At 34.8% G+C, this 14,753-nt stretch overlaps 1 protein-coding gene across 1 annotated transcript in view; it reads right to left on the bottom strand.

Moving 5' to 3' along the window:
• The window catches only part of LOC107043046 (regulating synaptic membrane exocytosis protein 1), a gene marked incomplete at its 5' end in the record, with an annotated part of 50,838 nt that extends 44,291 nt beyond the window's left edge, over positions 1-6,547 (bottom strand). The window contains 3 exons of the mRNA XM_015264347.1: positions 43-297; positions 3,376-3,535; positions 6,469-6,547. Of these exons, the coding sequence (XP_015119833.1) occupies positions 43-297; positions 3,376-3,535; positions 6,469-6,547 (494 nt within the window). The remainder of the gene's footprint in view (positions 1-42; positions 298-3,375; positions 3,536-6,468) is intronic.
• Between the last annotated feature and the right edge of the window lie 8,206 nt (positions 6,548-14,753).

The raw sequence follows: 14,753 nt of genomic DNA, 5'->3' as shown, positions 1-14,753 counted from the left end.
GGGGGGGGGGGGATAAGGCTGGTGAATATTCAATTCTGTTACCTTCTCGAGCTCCTTGAGACTAGCAGGTGAGACATCTGAGTGTCTTCTGAGCTCTGGACTTCTGGGCGGTGCAAGACCACTGCCCAGACCTGGTGTTTGTCCACCCGCTTGACAGCTAAGTCGTGCATCACTGTGCCGCCTTTGTAGTGCCTCCAGCACTGGTACTTCCAGCAGTGAGTCTGTTGATTCTTGAGTTACAATTGGCTGACCTCGAGATGCTAATTTACGTCGGCAAACACTGCAGCGCCATATTGCCTGGAGAACAGATGATTTTTCGTGGTATGTAAAAATGGGTGGATTGTAAAAAATGCATACTTTAGGTATGGACTACACTGTTAGAAATTTTCGTCAAATTTAGTTTCCTTTTTAATTGAAATTTCAAGGAATTACGTCATGGAAACTTCAGAATTTCGTGGAAAAATTGAAGAGAACTGTAAATTTCGGGTCCATTTTTCCCTGAAAATATTCTATTGATATATTTTCTATGGAAATTCTTCGGATCGAAATTTCCAAGTTCTTTCACTCGATTTTTAAATGAAAAGAGAAGACAAATCGACTGCAGTGTTAGAAAAAAAAAATTCATGGACAGTTAACTACTAATTTTTAGAACAGTGAAATTGAATGCGATTTAAGGGGAAAAAACATGAAATTTCAGGTTTCACTGAAAATTCCGTAAAATTCCAGAATTTTAAGGGCTATAAAGACGAGAATTCCTTAATTTATTTGAATTTCCAATCTAATATGGATATTCAATGTCAAATTGCATTGAATTTTCAGTGAAATCTGAAATTTCATGATTTTTTCGCCCCTAAATCGCATTCAGTGTCACTATCCTGAAAATTCGAGAATATATTTACCAGAATTTTCTGATTCTCTATTCATTATCAGGAAAAAATGGACCTGAAATTTAACGTTCTGTTGGATTTTTCCGCGAGATTCCGAATTTTCAATGACAAGAAATTTCAGTGGAATTGGAAAACGATGAAAATTTCCGGAATTTGGCACGGAAAATTCAGACAAAAATTCTTAACAATGTGAAAAAAACTTGGAAAATATATTTTGAGGAATTAAATTCATTCTATGACAGAAAGCAGATGTCCAAAATAATTCAGGTAATTTACGTTGTCTCAGATAAACTTGAAACATGGAATATTTTAATCTGGGCTACGTAAGTGCTACTTAGTTCTCCCCCTTGCCGCGTGATTAACGACTCGAGAAGATGGCAAGAGGGACTATAATCAAACTCCAGAAAAGCCATGAGGATGTATAGAATTAAGGGGGAGTACGCAGTCATGTTATGGGTGTGATATTTCTATTATTGTCTACTGTCACGGAGGCTAATGAAGAAGTTGCGGGAAGATTTAGGGAGAAGATATTGCGGCTTCGGAATAGAGTAGTACCGGCCTCAATTTTACTAGAGATTTAGCATTGATAATGGAAAGAGTCGTTCCTTCCATCTGCACAGAGATAAAAAATATTTTATATTCAGGAACATGTGACTGAATTTTCGGAATGTCTCCAATTATTTGTGATGGAGGACACTGACTAGAATGTCTTTGGTCGTCAGTAAAAATCCGTGACAGATTCTTAAAAATTATTAAATTAAAATTTTTTTTTCTCCGAGTCTCAAGACAATTCAACATTTTCAACATAAACTTTCCTCTCAAGCTATCGATTCAATCCCAATAAACGAGTTACATAACTAGTCACCAGTGCCTCCGTAATCACTACCTGTAGCCCTGATTGTGAGGAACAGTCCATTTTCTTGAAATAAATTCCCATTAACACAAGCGAAAAGGAAATAAAATGCTGAATCCTCTTGTGACCTCTTCATGCGGTTTTATGTGGAAATATGAAAATGAACGTTAAGTACTTCATAGAGGGAAACTGAGCCAACCATTAAGAATTTACTCAGCTTTCCGCTTGGAGATCGAAACTAGCCAGGATTGCCAGTAAACTTCTGTCAGTTGGATGTTTTCATCATTTCCGCGGAGGCAAAGCGGATTATGTAATAACATTGCCCCAGGGATAAATAAAACAAAATGGCAGGGGGTGTAGAATATCCCACAGAAATGATGGAAAAAAACTGAATGGACTTTTTTCTTTCATTCTTATTTCGTTATTTTCTTCTTCTATTTTTTCCTGTCATAGTACTAGCATTAATTGAAATGTTAAAATTTTTCGTATTATTTCGTTCTGTCAAATAATTCTGCATTCAGACCCTCGAAAGACTCGAATTCGTTTTCAGTCCGGGTTTAATCGAGGTTCAATCAAGGTTTAATCAGTGTACAGCCGGGATTTAATCAGGATTTATTCAGGATTTAGCCAGAGTTTAACCCAGGTTCTGTCAGAAGTTAGTCGGGACCATGAATCAATGTGAATACGTATTCAACATAATAGAATGGTACCTGAGTTTAATAGAGAATAGAGATTTTGATATGAAAAGCTCATGACGGTATTGTGTAACTTGATAAGCAATGATGCTGTTCTCACCATTTTTCAACTTGATTAAGAAGCCATTGAAATATACTTTTCAAGCCCTGATTTAATTACTATTTCTGATGATTCATTCAGTAATCATGAAAAAACCGATTTTCTTATTTTTTTAGGTATGAAATTTATTTATGATAGAATTTTGAATATAAATAAATTTGTTACGATTCTTAACAAATGATCTTTATAGTGGAAAATTGATAGTTTATAAAAATCGCTTGTAATTCTCAAAAATTGCCATTTTGGAATTATTTCATCAATCTTCGTCCAAAAATAAACTTTCGCATTTTTTGTCAGATTTTTAAAATCTTTTCTAACGGTTTAATATCGAGATTTAAATTGAGACCTACAAACTTTAAATAATAAAATCGTTGTAAAATGTCCGAAAATTTAGGGTCTAATGGGGCTCAAATAAAAGCTCTGATGTTTGACTAAAAAAGTAGAAAAACATTTGATTAGACAAAAAATAGCCAAAGTACTTGGATATCCTTGAAGTCTATATTCATGAAAAAAATCATGAAATTCGATTAATCCCTTTTACATAAATACATATAGACAGCATCTAAAAATCGCATGTTCGGACTTTTTAGATCACATTAACTTACCCAATCCCAAAGAATTGAAAACTTAAATTTAAACGCTTCCAAAGCATCTATTCGGAAGCAGAAATTATGCGTTGAAGACTTTTGATGAATACTTTAAACAAAGTAGTTCAAAAGTATTCCGGAAATGCAAATCGTAGTCTAGTGTGGCACACATTGCATATTACGAGGACATTTATACCATATATATACTGGGTTATACGTTCATGGACGCAGTGCGCATGCCAATCGTACTCACTGAGTCCTCGTAGTTCTGGGCTTCTGAGTATGAGGCACAATCCTCACAGACCTTGAACTGGCACTCGCCGCATATGCGGGCGAAATCATCGGGTTTGAAGGATTTCAAACATACTCTGCAGGCACCTGATCTGCTCGGTGGTCTGCCCGGTTCAGGTTTCCTAAACAAAAAAATTTGCATTTCAGTTTTTGATCTATCGAGCGATTAAATGTGACACACGGAGAGAATTTTTTGATAAAAATTATCCTACCGTTCTGTAAAAGTGTATTATGAGTCATCGTTTCCTCATTTTTATCTCGAAATTTAGTAAAAATTAATATATGACGATGAAATTTTATTTTACGTTAGAGAAATTTTATCCTGATGAAAATAAAAATTACCGTGCCGCAGAGTAAAAATTACTGTACCGCTTTTCGTTGTTATCTACATAAAAATTATTGGACTGGAAGGGTAAAATTTATCATGCGTCAGGATAAAATTTCTTTAACGTTAAATAAAATTTGATCATTATATATTAATTTTTACTAAATTTCGGGATGGAAATGAGGAAACGATGAGTCATGATACATATTTATCGAACGGTAGGATAATTTTTATCAAAAATTTCTCTCTGCGTAGAATGGAACAAATCTATTGTTTCGAATCTCGAGAAAAAACACAGCCCGGGGGGAAGAGCAACGCCAGGGAAAAAAGCCCATTCATTCACGACCGCAAGGTCACGTAATTTATTTTTTTTTCTTTTGAAGGATCGCAAGTTTCATGTGTTTGAACATATGTGATTTTGGTGCGTGGGCTTTTTTCCAGCTACTCAATTTTTCACGACCTGCTGACTGTTGGATCATCGGGATGATTGATGATGTCAGGGCGGAAATATTGGAGGATATACAGTGTTAGAAAAAAAAATGAAATTTCATGGGCAGTTGACTACTAATTTTCAGGACAATAACACTGAATGCAATTTAGGGGAAAAAAAATTATGAAATTTTAGGTTTCACTGGAGATTATGTAAAATTCCAGAAATAAACAGCATAAAGACGAGAATTCCTCAATTGATTTGAATTCTCAATTTGAAATTCTGGAAGTGAAACGTGAAATTTCATGATTTTTTTAGCTCTAAATCGCATTCAAGAATGTATTTACCAAAATTTTCTTGTTTTCTATTCATTTTCAGAGAAAAATGGAACTGGAATTTACAGTTCTCTCTGCTTTTTCCACGAAATTTTGAATTTTTAACGATTAAATTCCAGGAGTAATTAAATTCGATATAAATTTCCGAAAAGTACACCGGAAGTTTTAGACGTCGTTGTTGATAGCAGAGTAATTATTTATCTTTGAGACTTTCAAATTCAAACTAAATAATAATTTTTTTTGTAATTTTTAACTCACGATTTTGTTGGCCGAAACAACATTTGTTTGAGAACTTGTTCGTTTTTCTCTCAGTGTACAACCGTAATTTTACGTGAGCCATTATTTCTTTAAAAACTTCGTAAAACTTCTTTCTCACGAAAGAAGACGTTTCACGAGTTCTTCAAACTATCCCAAAGATTCACAGGGAGGATTTTCGGAATGCTGTAATGGCAACAGTTTAATAGTTTACGAAATGTTCAAAGAGCATCGCATAAAGATTTTATTGTTGATTGAATTTCTCGGATTCTTCTTCTTATTGTTGTTCTTATTTTTTTAATTCAACTTTAAAAAAAACCAAAAAGTTTTCCATGACGGAAGTTCACAAAACGCGTCGCGTCATATCTGAATGGCCCCTCATTCATTTAATTATTTCCTCGGAAAAGCGAGATTAATATCTAAAGTGAGATCGCAGCATTATGAATCCATCTGATGAAAGCAGTAATTTTTTCATCGTAAAGAATGAATGTAAAAAATAGAGGGAAAAATAGTCTCGTGTTCAGAGGTATTATTAAAATCTCTTCCATCCATTGTTTACATGCTCTGTTCCTATTTTCCTCTCGTTATTTCTCCACTGCCCACAGCACTATTCTCTGTACGGTTCGACTGAAATGAATGCACATTATCCGTAGCACTGACAAATGAGGTCAAAAATGTACGCACAATGTGACGAATTGATTGGCGCCGCAGAATTGATTTTGTTTAATATACAAGGAGATTAATGAAATTGTGTGCAGGAATATGCCAAATTCAGTCGTACGTTGAGAGAAAACATTAGTTCTACCGAAAAATCATATGTTCCCCTGACGAAATCTATTGTCGCGTTGAATCAATTTACTTGAGGACAAAAAAGAAAGTTTCCACGAAAACATAATTTTCGTAGTAGTAATTGTTCTCGTGACACATTTATATGTCTTTCGGGTAAATACATTCGTTCTACAGGGAATTATATGAGGCTCCGGTTTTATAAAGTCAATGTTATCGAGTAGTGTATATCTTTGTCCAATAAGCACTTATAATTTCCATGGAACAAATGATAATTTCAAGAGGAAACTACAATTTTCTTGCCGATAACTGTTATTGGCAAAACTAAATAATTTCGAGGGGACAATTTGTTTTTGGGAAAAAAATATTCTGTTCTCGTCAATGTATTCTTTCTATGGTATAAATCTATGGAGTTCTCTCAGATCAAATGATTGTCGTACATTAGATTATATTTTTTCCTGCCAACAGTTGGAATTCTTCTAGGAATCTTTCTGATGATCACGACAAAAATTTAATTTTTGTGGAAGATATTAAATTTACTTCAATCAAGTTGGTTAAGTTCCCTCAAGTAAACCAACTCCTCATGGGGAACATATAGTACTTCGGCAGAGTTAATTTTTCCTCTCAGTGTATACTGTACATGCACCTACTCGAGTCTGAGAATTAACGAGGAGTCGTTACAGAAAATAGCCAACAAGTAGTTGAACGAATGAGTTTGATGTTATCGGTGTTAATTTTATCGTGTTTTTTGCCATTCTGGAAGTATTTGTTTTCAGTTAATGTTCCAGTTAATGCCACCAGTAGTTTTACGCGTAAATTTTACATTTTACCCATTAAAAAATCACTGAGGGTGGCTGAAACCGCGCAGCGGCAGTTACTGGGACACTGACGGTACAGAAAGTAATTCTCTTATAGTTTACTTACGGTTTAGGCGGCTCCACTGGTGTTATTTCCTCTTTTGGCACTATGTCCTCGACGGGTGTGATTTTCGTTGGTTTTGCAACTGTAATTAACGAACAGCAAAACATTAATTGAGATTTAACGGATGGAAAACTGTCTGGTTCATTCAATTGATCAATTACTGAGGTGATATATAATTTTTTAATATGTTCCGCGTTTCACATATGATTTAAATCACAATCCTGATATTCTGGGGGAATACTAGACGTGTTGAGTGCCTACGACGATGAAGAAAGAATTCGATTAAAAGATCTCAGTGGGAGGGGGAATATATCTTGCAGGGGCCGGATCTAATTAAACTTTTTGAAAAATTGTGAAAACTCCTTCTGTCACGGCTGTCTCACTTTCATTATTTCCGAGGTCAAATGTCTTGGGGAGTTTCGTCTTTGTCTCGCGAGGAGTGGAAGAGTGGCGGGATGATGAGAGAGACGAAGAATTTTTAACGATTTTAGGATGTTCTAGTGAATAGACGAATAGTAAATTTTTTCCGTTGGACCGGGAAAATTTAATGAACGCGAGGGTAATTTGTGCCGAATCTGTCAAATTTACCCTGCATTCCATCAAAAATTGTCCCAGCGAACGTGAATGATTGCTCAATATTGCGTATAATTGTTGTGTAATGGAGAACGAATCGTAAAATATCCTCCACAAACAGATATTTTGTCATTGAATTACTTAAATTATTTGCTCGACTCAAATTTTCCAAGTTCTTTTCGTTCTACTTTTCTTTTCTTCTCATCAAGAAAATCAAACGAAATAAATTAGAAAATTTGAGCCGAGGAAATTCTATAGAAAATATCTCAATAGAATAAGTTATACAGAAAAATTGAATTCTATTCACTTTTTCTACTGAATATTTTTTATTGAACATTGCAATAGAATCGACCAAAAACTAATGAAACCGTTCAATAGAAATTCGATAGAATTTTCTAACGAATTCGATTGGTTTTTCTACTAAATTTTTTCGTCCGTGTAAAACAGAATTTCTCAAAATTTAAATTCTTTTTATTTGTCGAATTAATTTGTAGTGAGAATGTCTGATCGCTTTCTCACGTAAAATTACACTGTCTCCACAACGTCTTTGGTTTACCCAGATGCAATGCACACTCCACGGCAGTGATTGTATGAAAAATACAAGTCACGCCTCGGAGGCATATATCTCAGTGGGCTCTCGCTATTTCCCAGTTCGCCCCTTTATAACACCTGCCTACCCTCTTCAAGCCCCAGCGTGGAGTATCAAACGAGGCCTCCAAGTGCCCTTTGTCTCTCCTTACCATCGAGACATATCGATTTATTTCACTTTTTTTTCGGAATGCTTCTGAATTCGCGTGGAAGAAGCAGAGACTATGGAAAAATCTCTGATGTAATGCTTTTTATTCCTCTTCGGAGGATTTTCACTCCTTAACAGCTTAAGGAGTGGAAATTCTCTCATTTCTATTTTTCTTTTTTTTTCAAGATCTCGGCTTCAAGAAAAAAAACATCAAAATTTCATTTTTTTTCACATAAAAAAATTAAATGAAAAAAAAATTAATGTTTTCAAAATTATTTGAGTGTAATTTTTCTCTAAAAAATTAAATTTCGTGAACAGTTGACGACTAATTTTCAAGACAGTGATACTGAGTGCGATTTAAGAGAAAAAAATCATAAAATTTCAGATTTCACTGAAAATTCAGTAAAATTTCAGAATTTTAAGCAGCATAAAGACAAGAATTACTTAATTTATTTGAATTTCCAAACTAATATGAATATTTAGTGCCAAATTACATTGAATTTTCAGTGAAATCTGAAATTTCCTATTTTTTGCCCTCTAAATCGCATTCAAGAATATATTTACCAGAATTTTCTGGTTTTCTATTCATTTTCAGAGAAAAATGGAACTGAAATTGACAGTTCTCTTTGATTTTTCCACGAAATTTTAAATTTTAATGACGAAATTCCTTGAAATCTCAGAGGTAATTAAATTCCATAACAATGTTCGAAAATTTCAGACAAAAATTTTTAAAAAGGCTCGAGAACAACGAGACTCCCCTTAAGTTTCACCTCCCGGAGAAGCACAGACTAAACCCCTTAAATAAATACCCAAACAAATCTCTCGAAACATGATTCGTCAAGATTATATTTTTCACTGAATATACATAAACCTCTAAATGTTATTTATGATTCATTAAATATTAAATTTTAATTCCAAGTTACAAATTGAATTTAAATTATTCAAGTTTGCGCAGGAATTTTCCCCTGTGCTCATTAGAATATTTTAATCATGTTCCGGATTTTTAATTAGAGACGAGACCAAATATTGGAATTACTCCCCACTCGGTTGTTGAGTCCCTTCCTCATTAAAATGTGACGTTAATTTCAATTTTTATCATCATTCCGAGGATTCAATGTCTGTCCCTCAAAGCAGATTCATTATCCCTTTGGAAACGACGAGATTGATTCTGCTGTTAGTACTTTAATTTACATTACAGTATTATCAATCACTCATTTGATTTTCAAATTTATGTAACGGGGAATTTCACCCGCGTGTATGAATACACGAGGCACATGGAGACATTTTATTTTGGATGGTAACGGAACAATTACCGGACCGACAATTGGTCAATTGTTGTAGCCCATCCAGCGACCATTTTCAATTGGATAAACGATTCCCCGGAAAATTTCACCTCTGAATTCCGGTGTCACGGGAAGTATAATGAGTGAGCCAGACCAGCGAGGCTTCGTGAATATTCATATAACGAGTCCCCTCACGCTGTTGAGATATGTGGAATATGGCTTGGGGGGGGGAGGGATTTGAGAATTAAGAGTCACGGAAAAACGGAGGAAGTGGAAAATCTGTTAGTCACAGGAACTAGAAGTGATCATTACTTTAGAGATATTTTCGCTGGAGAATTTTATTGATTTTTTGTTGAACCCCGTTCAATTTTTTTTTAATCTCGAAAATCGACATTTCACGAAAGGGTGGAGAGGAGACGCATGTATGCGGAGGCTTGAAATTTTTACTCAACAAGGGGAGAAGGTTGCAGAATCTATTCTAGCCACCCTTGTACCTCCACTTGCATGCGTTGTCTAAATAAAAAATGAAATTGTTAACAAATCTGACCCTTTGGTTCCGGGTGAAAAAAAAATTTTGCAGTTTTCACTTTTTCCACAGACTGTTGAGAGTTCTGAATAGCCAAGTTAGTTCATATCAAAGTTCAATAGAAATGTTATAAATTTTTCTAGCGAATTCGATGTTTTTTCTTTTTGGTAAAAATTTAATCATGACTTGATGATATTAGTTGAAATATGAATGATTCTTTCATGTTCGATTAATGTATTTGCCAAACTCCCATTGAACTTTACGATATTCATTACTCCATTAGCTATTTATAAACATTGAAATTTATCCCACAGCTCTAAATGACTATGACGCATTATTGAGAATATTTTATAAGATATTTGAAAATTTCCCGCACGTTCTGCCCGTGGAAATACTCCAAGGCGAGAGCGGCCCCCACGGGAATGCCTATGCCCGGACGATATCCAATAAGACCTGATATTTATCATTCCATCGTTTTCCTCGATTGCACTGCAATATATTCCAACCCCTTTCTCACTCTCTTCATCTTGCTCCACTGCCATTACCCACTTCTAGTTTCCACCCACCACCCGGATATGAGACTATCAAGAAAAAGTTTCCTTGAAATTATCTAGGAGACGGATAGCTCAGTTCGCAGAGCACCCGATGCCACGATACCCTGTTATGATCACTAAAATCATCTTCATGTAATTGAAAATTACATTCTTTACCACCTACACTCTGCATATACTAGAGTGCCATTTTTTTCAACAGATAAAACAACTCATTTCACCATTTTTTTGGCACAATAAATAGAAATAAACAATATAAAATTGTATGTGTAATATAGGGCAATTTAATATATTCTTCAAATATATATAAGATTTATATAAAATATAAATTTATATGTGTTGCATATATATTTTATATTTTTATTATTTATATATTATATATATATATATATATATATATATATATATATATTTGTAACATTATATTATTATTATTATAATTTATATTTATAAATAATATATAAATAATAATAATAAAAATATATAAAATATATAATTTTTAGAATATATATTATATTTTTCCGTATGGGTTAGTTTACATACAAAAATACATTATTTTTCATCATATTTTCCGTAATTTAAATATTAATTCTCCTCACTTTATGAAATTTTGGCGTAAAAAATTGTGACGTCACATGATCGTCACATGGCCGATATAAAAAAATGTCAGTAATATATTGCATCTCTAGTGGAAACTGACTGGGAGACACAAGAGCTCAATTTGAATTCGTTTAGGGTTAAGAGTCGCTTGAATATAAAGAGAATATGTTGTAGATATGGATACGGCGGTGTAAAGATAAAGGAGAAGGGCCACAGTACGACGATATTAGATCGCACTCGAGGGATTAAAGAGCCCCGGGGAGTTGGCTCACATCTCCCACCCTCTCCCCTCCCCCCGCGCGCGCTCCATTTAATGTTTCTTTTTTCTCTCAAGCTACGTTTTACACTCTCCCTGGAACATACAGTCCAACAAAACACGGTTGTAGGTATATTATCCACAAGCTGGTGAGCAAGTCGAGGGGGCAGACTGCTAATTGAACTACGGGTTGTACACCTTGAGACCCAAATGACCTTGTCTACGCAGACGTCACGCGGTGATTACCCATTTACCCATTTTTAACGTCACGTATACGACTCCACTTTCTCCATAAAGGGGTATATTGAGGTTTTTAAAGTGAAAAAGAAATTTATAGGTGCGAGGGTGTGACGCTATGGAGACGTACTGGATGGCGGCATTGGTTGCAGAGTCGACATTAAAAGTTTATGGTGAAAATTTTAGAAGGTTCCCGAGTGCAGAGGTGAAAGGTTACAAATTACAGTAAATTGTTCAATTCGTGGGAGGAATGCAATTTGCACGATGGACTCGCTGCGGGTTTGCGAGGGGAGGAGTCTCCATAATCTCCAATGGTAATGACAGAATTATCAAAATTTGGAGCACGTAAATTCAGAAAAGATGAATACAATATATTTTAACGCATTGCGAGGTTTTATAATACATTGTTGGAAAAAAAATGATATTTCGTGGACAGTTGACTAGTAATTTTCAGGACAGTGACATTGAATGCAATTTGGGGGACAAAATCATGACATTTTAGGTTTCACTGAAAATTCAGCGAAATTCCAGAATTTTAAGCACCGTAAAGACAAGAATTCCTTAATTTATTTGAGTCGTAAATCTAATATGAATATTCAGTGCCAAATTACGTTGAATTTTCAGTGGAATCTAAAATTTCATGATTTTGTTCCCCCTAAATCTCATTTAGTGTCACTGTCTTGAAAAGTCAAGAATATATTTCCGAAATTTTCTGTTTTTTTAAATCATTTTCAGGGAAAAATGGAAGTGAATTTTACAGTTCTCTCTGATTTTTCCAAGAAATTCTGAATTTTTAATGGCGAAATTTCTTGAAATTTCAGTGGTAATTATATCCGATAAAAATTTCCAAAAAGTGTACCGGAAATTTCAGACAAAAATTTTTTAATTAAATTTTTCTTTAAATGTTCTTTGCCACTCAATGAGAATGTCTGGAGTAAAATTAGGTAATCCAAAACTCAATATCAGTTTTCATATTCTGGAAATTTTCTCCTCCATTTTATTCATAATTCTATACTTTTTCTCTCATCTTCAAGAAAATTGGGTTTTTCATGTTAAACAAACATTAATTTTTCAATGAAAGCATGAATTTCCAACCTCATCCTAAAAATTGAACATCACATATAATTCAATTTTCACTTAATTGAGAATTCAGAGAAATTGTTCCCTGAAGTTTCAAAAATTTCAAGGTTTTTCTTGAAGAATTACTTGAATATTTAAAAAATTAACTGACTCATTAATGAAAGAATATGCAGAAATTTCAAGTAACTGTCGTTGTTAAAAACTTTAAGCTGTTCTACTTGCAATTTCAATAGTAATTTTCTATCAGTGTGTAAAACCTATTACAAAACTTGATTCTCCATTCCCATTTCTACTAGGCACGCATGAAGAACAAAAGGACGTGTAATAATAATACTCGGCGACTTTGATTACTCCCTCTGTCAACATGACTCATGACCAAGTTAATTTAGCAATTAACAAAATGAGTTTACGTCGAGTTGAATCGCGCACTTTGCCGAGAGAGCATTACACTCATTCCTTAAACTTTGATATTACATGACTCGAACTGCCGTGCAACTGTCCAATGTTGCCTGCCGCCACCATAAATAACCCAGATCCCTCCCGAAAAAAAAGGGGGACATTGATTTGGATATACTTCTAGTGGTCGCAAACTGCCACTCGGTCACATGATCTCGTGCGTAATATGCCAGGTGAATAACGGTTATTGCGTTAACCACCCCTCAGCCAACGAGCAGTTGGCCATTTAGATATCCCTCCCCCTTCGTTTGAGTGGCAAAACCGTACTGAAATCATGCCCAAAGGCCAAATCCCAGAGGTATACTTGTTGAGGATGACTTATTGTGGTGTAGTTTATCCTTAGAATATACTAATCAGGACGACGATCGTTGTGGAGGTTGCGCCATTACAACTTCATAAAATACATTGAGTTCTTTATGCTTAAAAAAAAATGTGCGGGTGGCTGGATTTTTGATAGACCCAAAAAATAATATTTTCCAAGGTCTTAACTTATCATTATTATTCTCATTATTTATTGCTTATTATGAAAAAACGGCATCAATTATTAGATTTTTAATATTGAGAGAAGTTACCCCTTACAACAATTATGGTTTAAAATAACAATAAAATAATTGATAATCTAAATTTTCAAGTGACTATGAATTAAATAATTGACAAGATAGAATGTCAGTTAATTATTCAGCAAATAATTCGCAATTCGAATATTTCATTGACGATTAATTTAATAATTAAAAAATTGTTAATTTTAACCAATTGACATTTAAATTTATTCAAAATTTATGAGTATGCCGATATCTGATTTCTAGATTCTGAAAAATGCCAGACGAATAGTGAATTTTTCTCCCCCGCCTCGGGAAAATTTACTAAACCTAACAGTAATTTCTGCCGAACCCCACTATCTTCCCTTTTATAACTCATTTATAAGCCTTATCAAATTCAATACATTGAAAATTAAAGAAGTACTGAAAATTTCTCACAATATAAGTTCTCATAATATAATAATATAGTCTTTACAATCACTAGTCACCAAAACAATCCAGTTGAGCTGGCGCAGTAAGTTCGTGAGCTCACATGCTCGAGGTCCCGGGTTCAAAACTCGAGCGGTGAAAAGAATGGAATGCGCTCCAACCACTCAAAGTCTTGATCAGCTTCCGCAGTAGATTCCAAATCGCCTCAGATCGGCGTAAAATAATAATTAAAAGAAAAATCCATAATAATAACCCGCAAAACCTTGAGAACAATGCCAATCGGGTTTTAATATCTTTTTCTTTCACGAGATCTCGATAATGCGCATTAGCTACTTCCGGACCTAACAGATCTAAACTTTCAAGCAACACACATATGGGTATAAGCCAGGTGATCCCTCGTTTTCTCCTTCCAAAAAGCGGAAAAGGAATCTGCCAAATCGAGCGATTCTTCCGGGTTCGATTCCCCTGAGTGGAGAGTGATGGAGAAAAAAAGAAGGGGATGAACTGTGTGTCTGTGAACTTTCGTCTGTGTGTGTGTGTGTGAATCGAGCGTTCTCCAACAGATCTCCCAATTTAGATTTCTATATCTCGGTGTATAAGTACCACGAGGGAGACGGCAGCTTCGGCTTCCTCTCTTGAACCTCGGTATTCTGGGCTAGTGCACATACACTTCGAGAATAGGGGCCAATTATATTCAGGATCGTGTCTCGATTCAGGTGGTAATCGAGCCATTGTATTTTACCCTTGGAATAACGATTTTCGTGACGATAGAAAGGGTTCATTGCGAGTGGCTTGAGTCATGGATTTTTTTTCGTCGTTAAGGAGAAATCGTCAGGGGTTATTGAGGCATTGATGATTCAGGGAAATAATGTAACATTCAAAGTCCACTTTTCCTCCTTTATTTTGAATAGTCGTTGACTTTAATTTTTGAAAATGGGAAATTGGGATTTTTATTCTCATGATGTGTGACTAGCTACGGAACCCAAATTTCCTCAGGAATCGAATGCAATAGGTTTTAAGGC

This window comes from Diachasma alloeum, unplaced genomic scaffold (assembly GCF_001412515.2).
Source record: "Diachasma alloeum isolate Michigan unplaced genomic scaffold, Dall2.0 Dall_scaffold_00547, whole genome shotgun sequence".
NCBI classification, from domain to species: Eukaryota; Metazoa; Arthropoda; class Insecta; order Hymenoptera; family Braconidae; genus Diachasma; species Diachasma alloeum.
The sequence above is the reverse complement of the archived record's forward strand: the minus strand, read 5'-3'. Positions and strand labels throughout refer to the sequence as shown.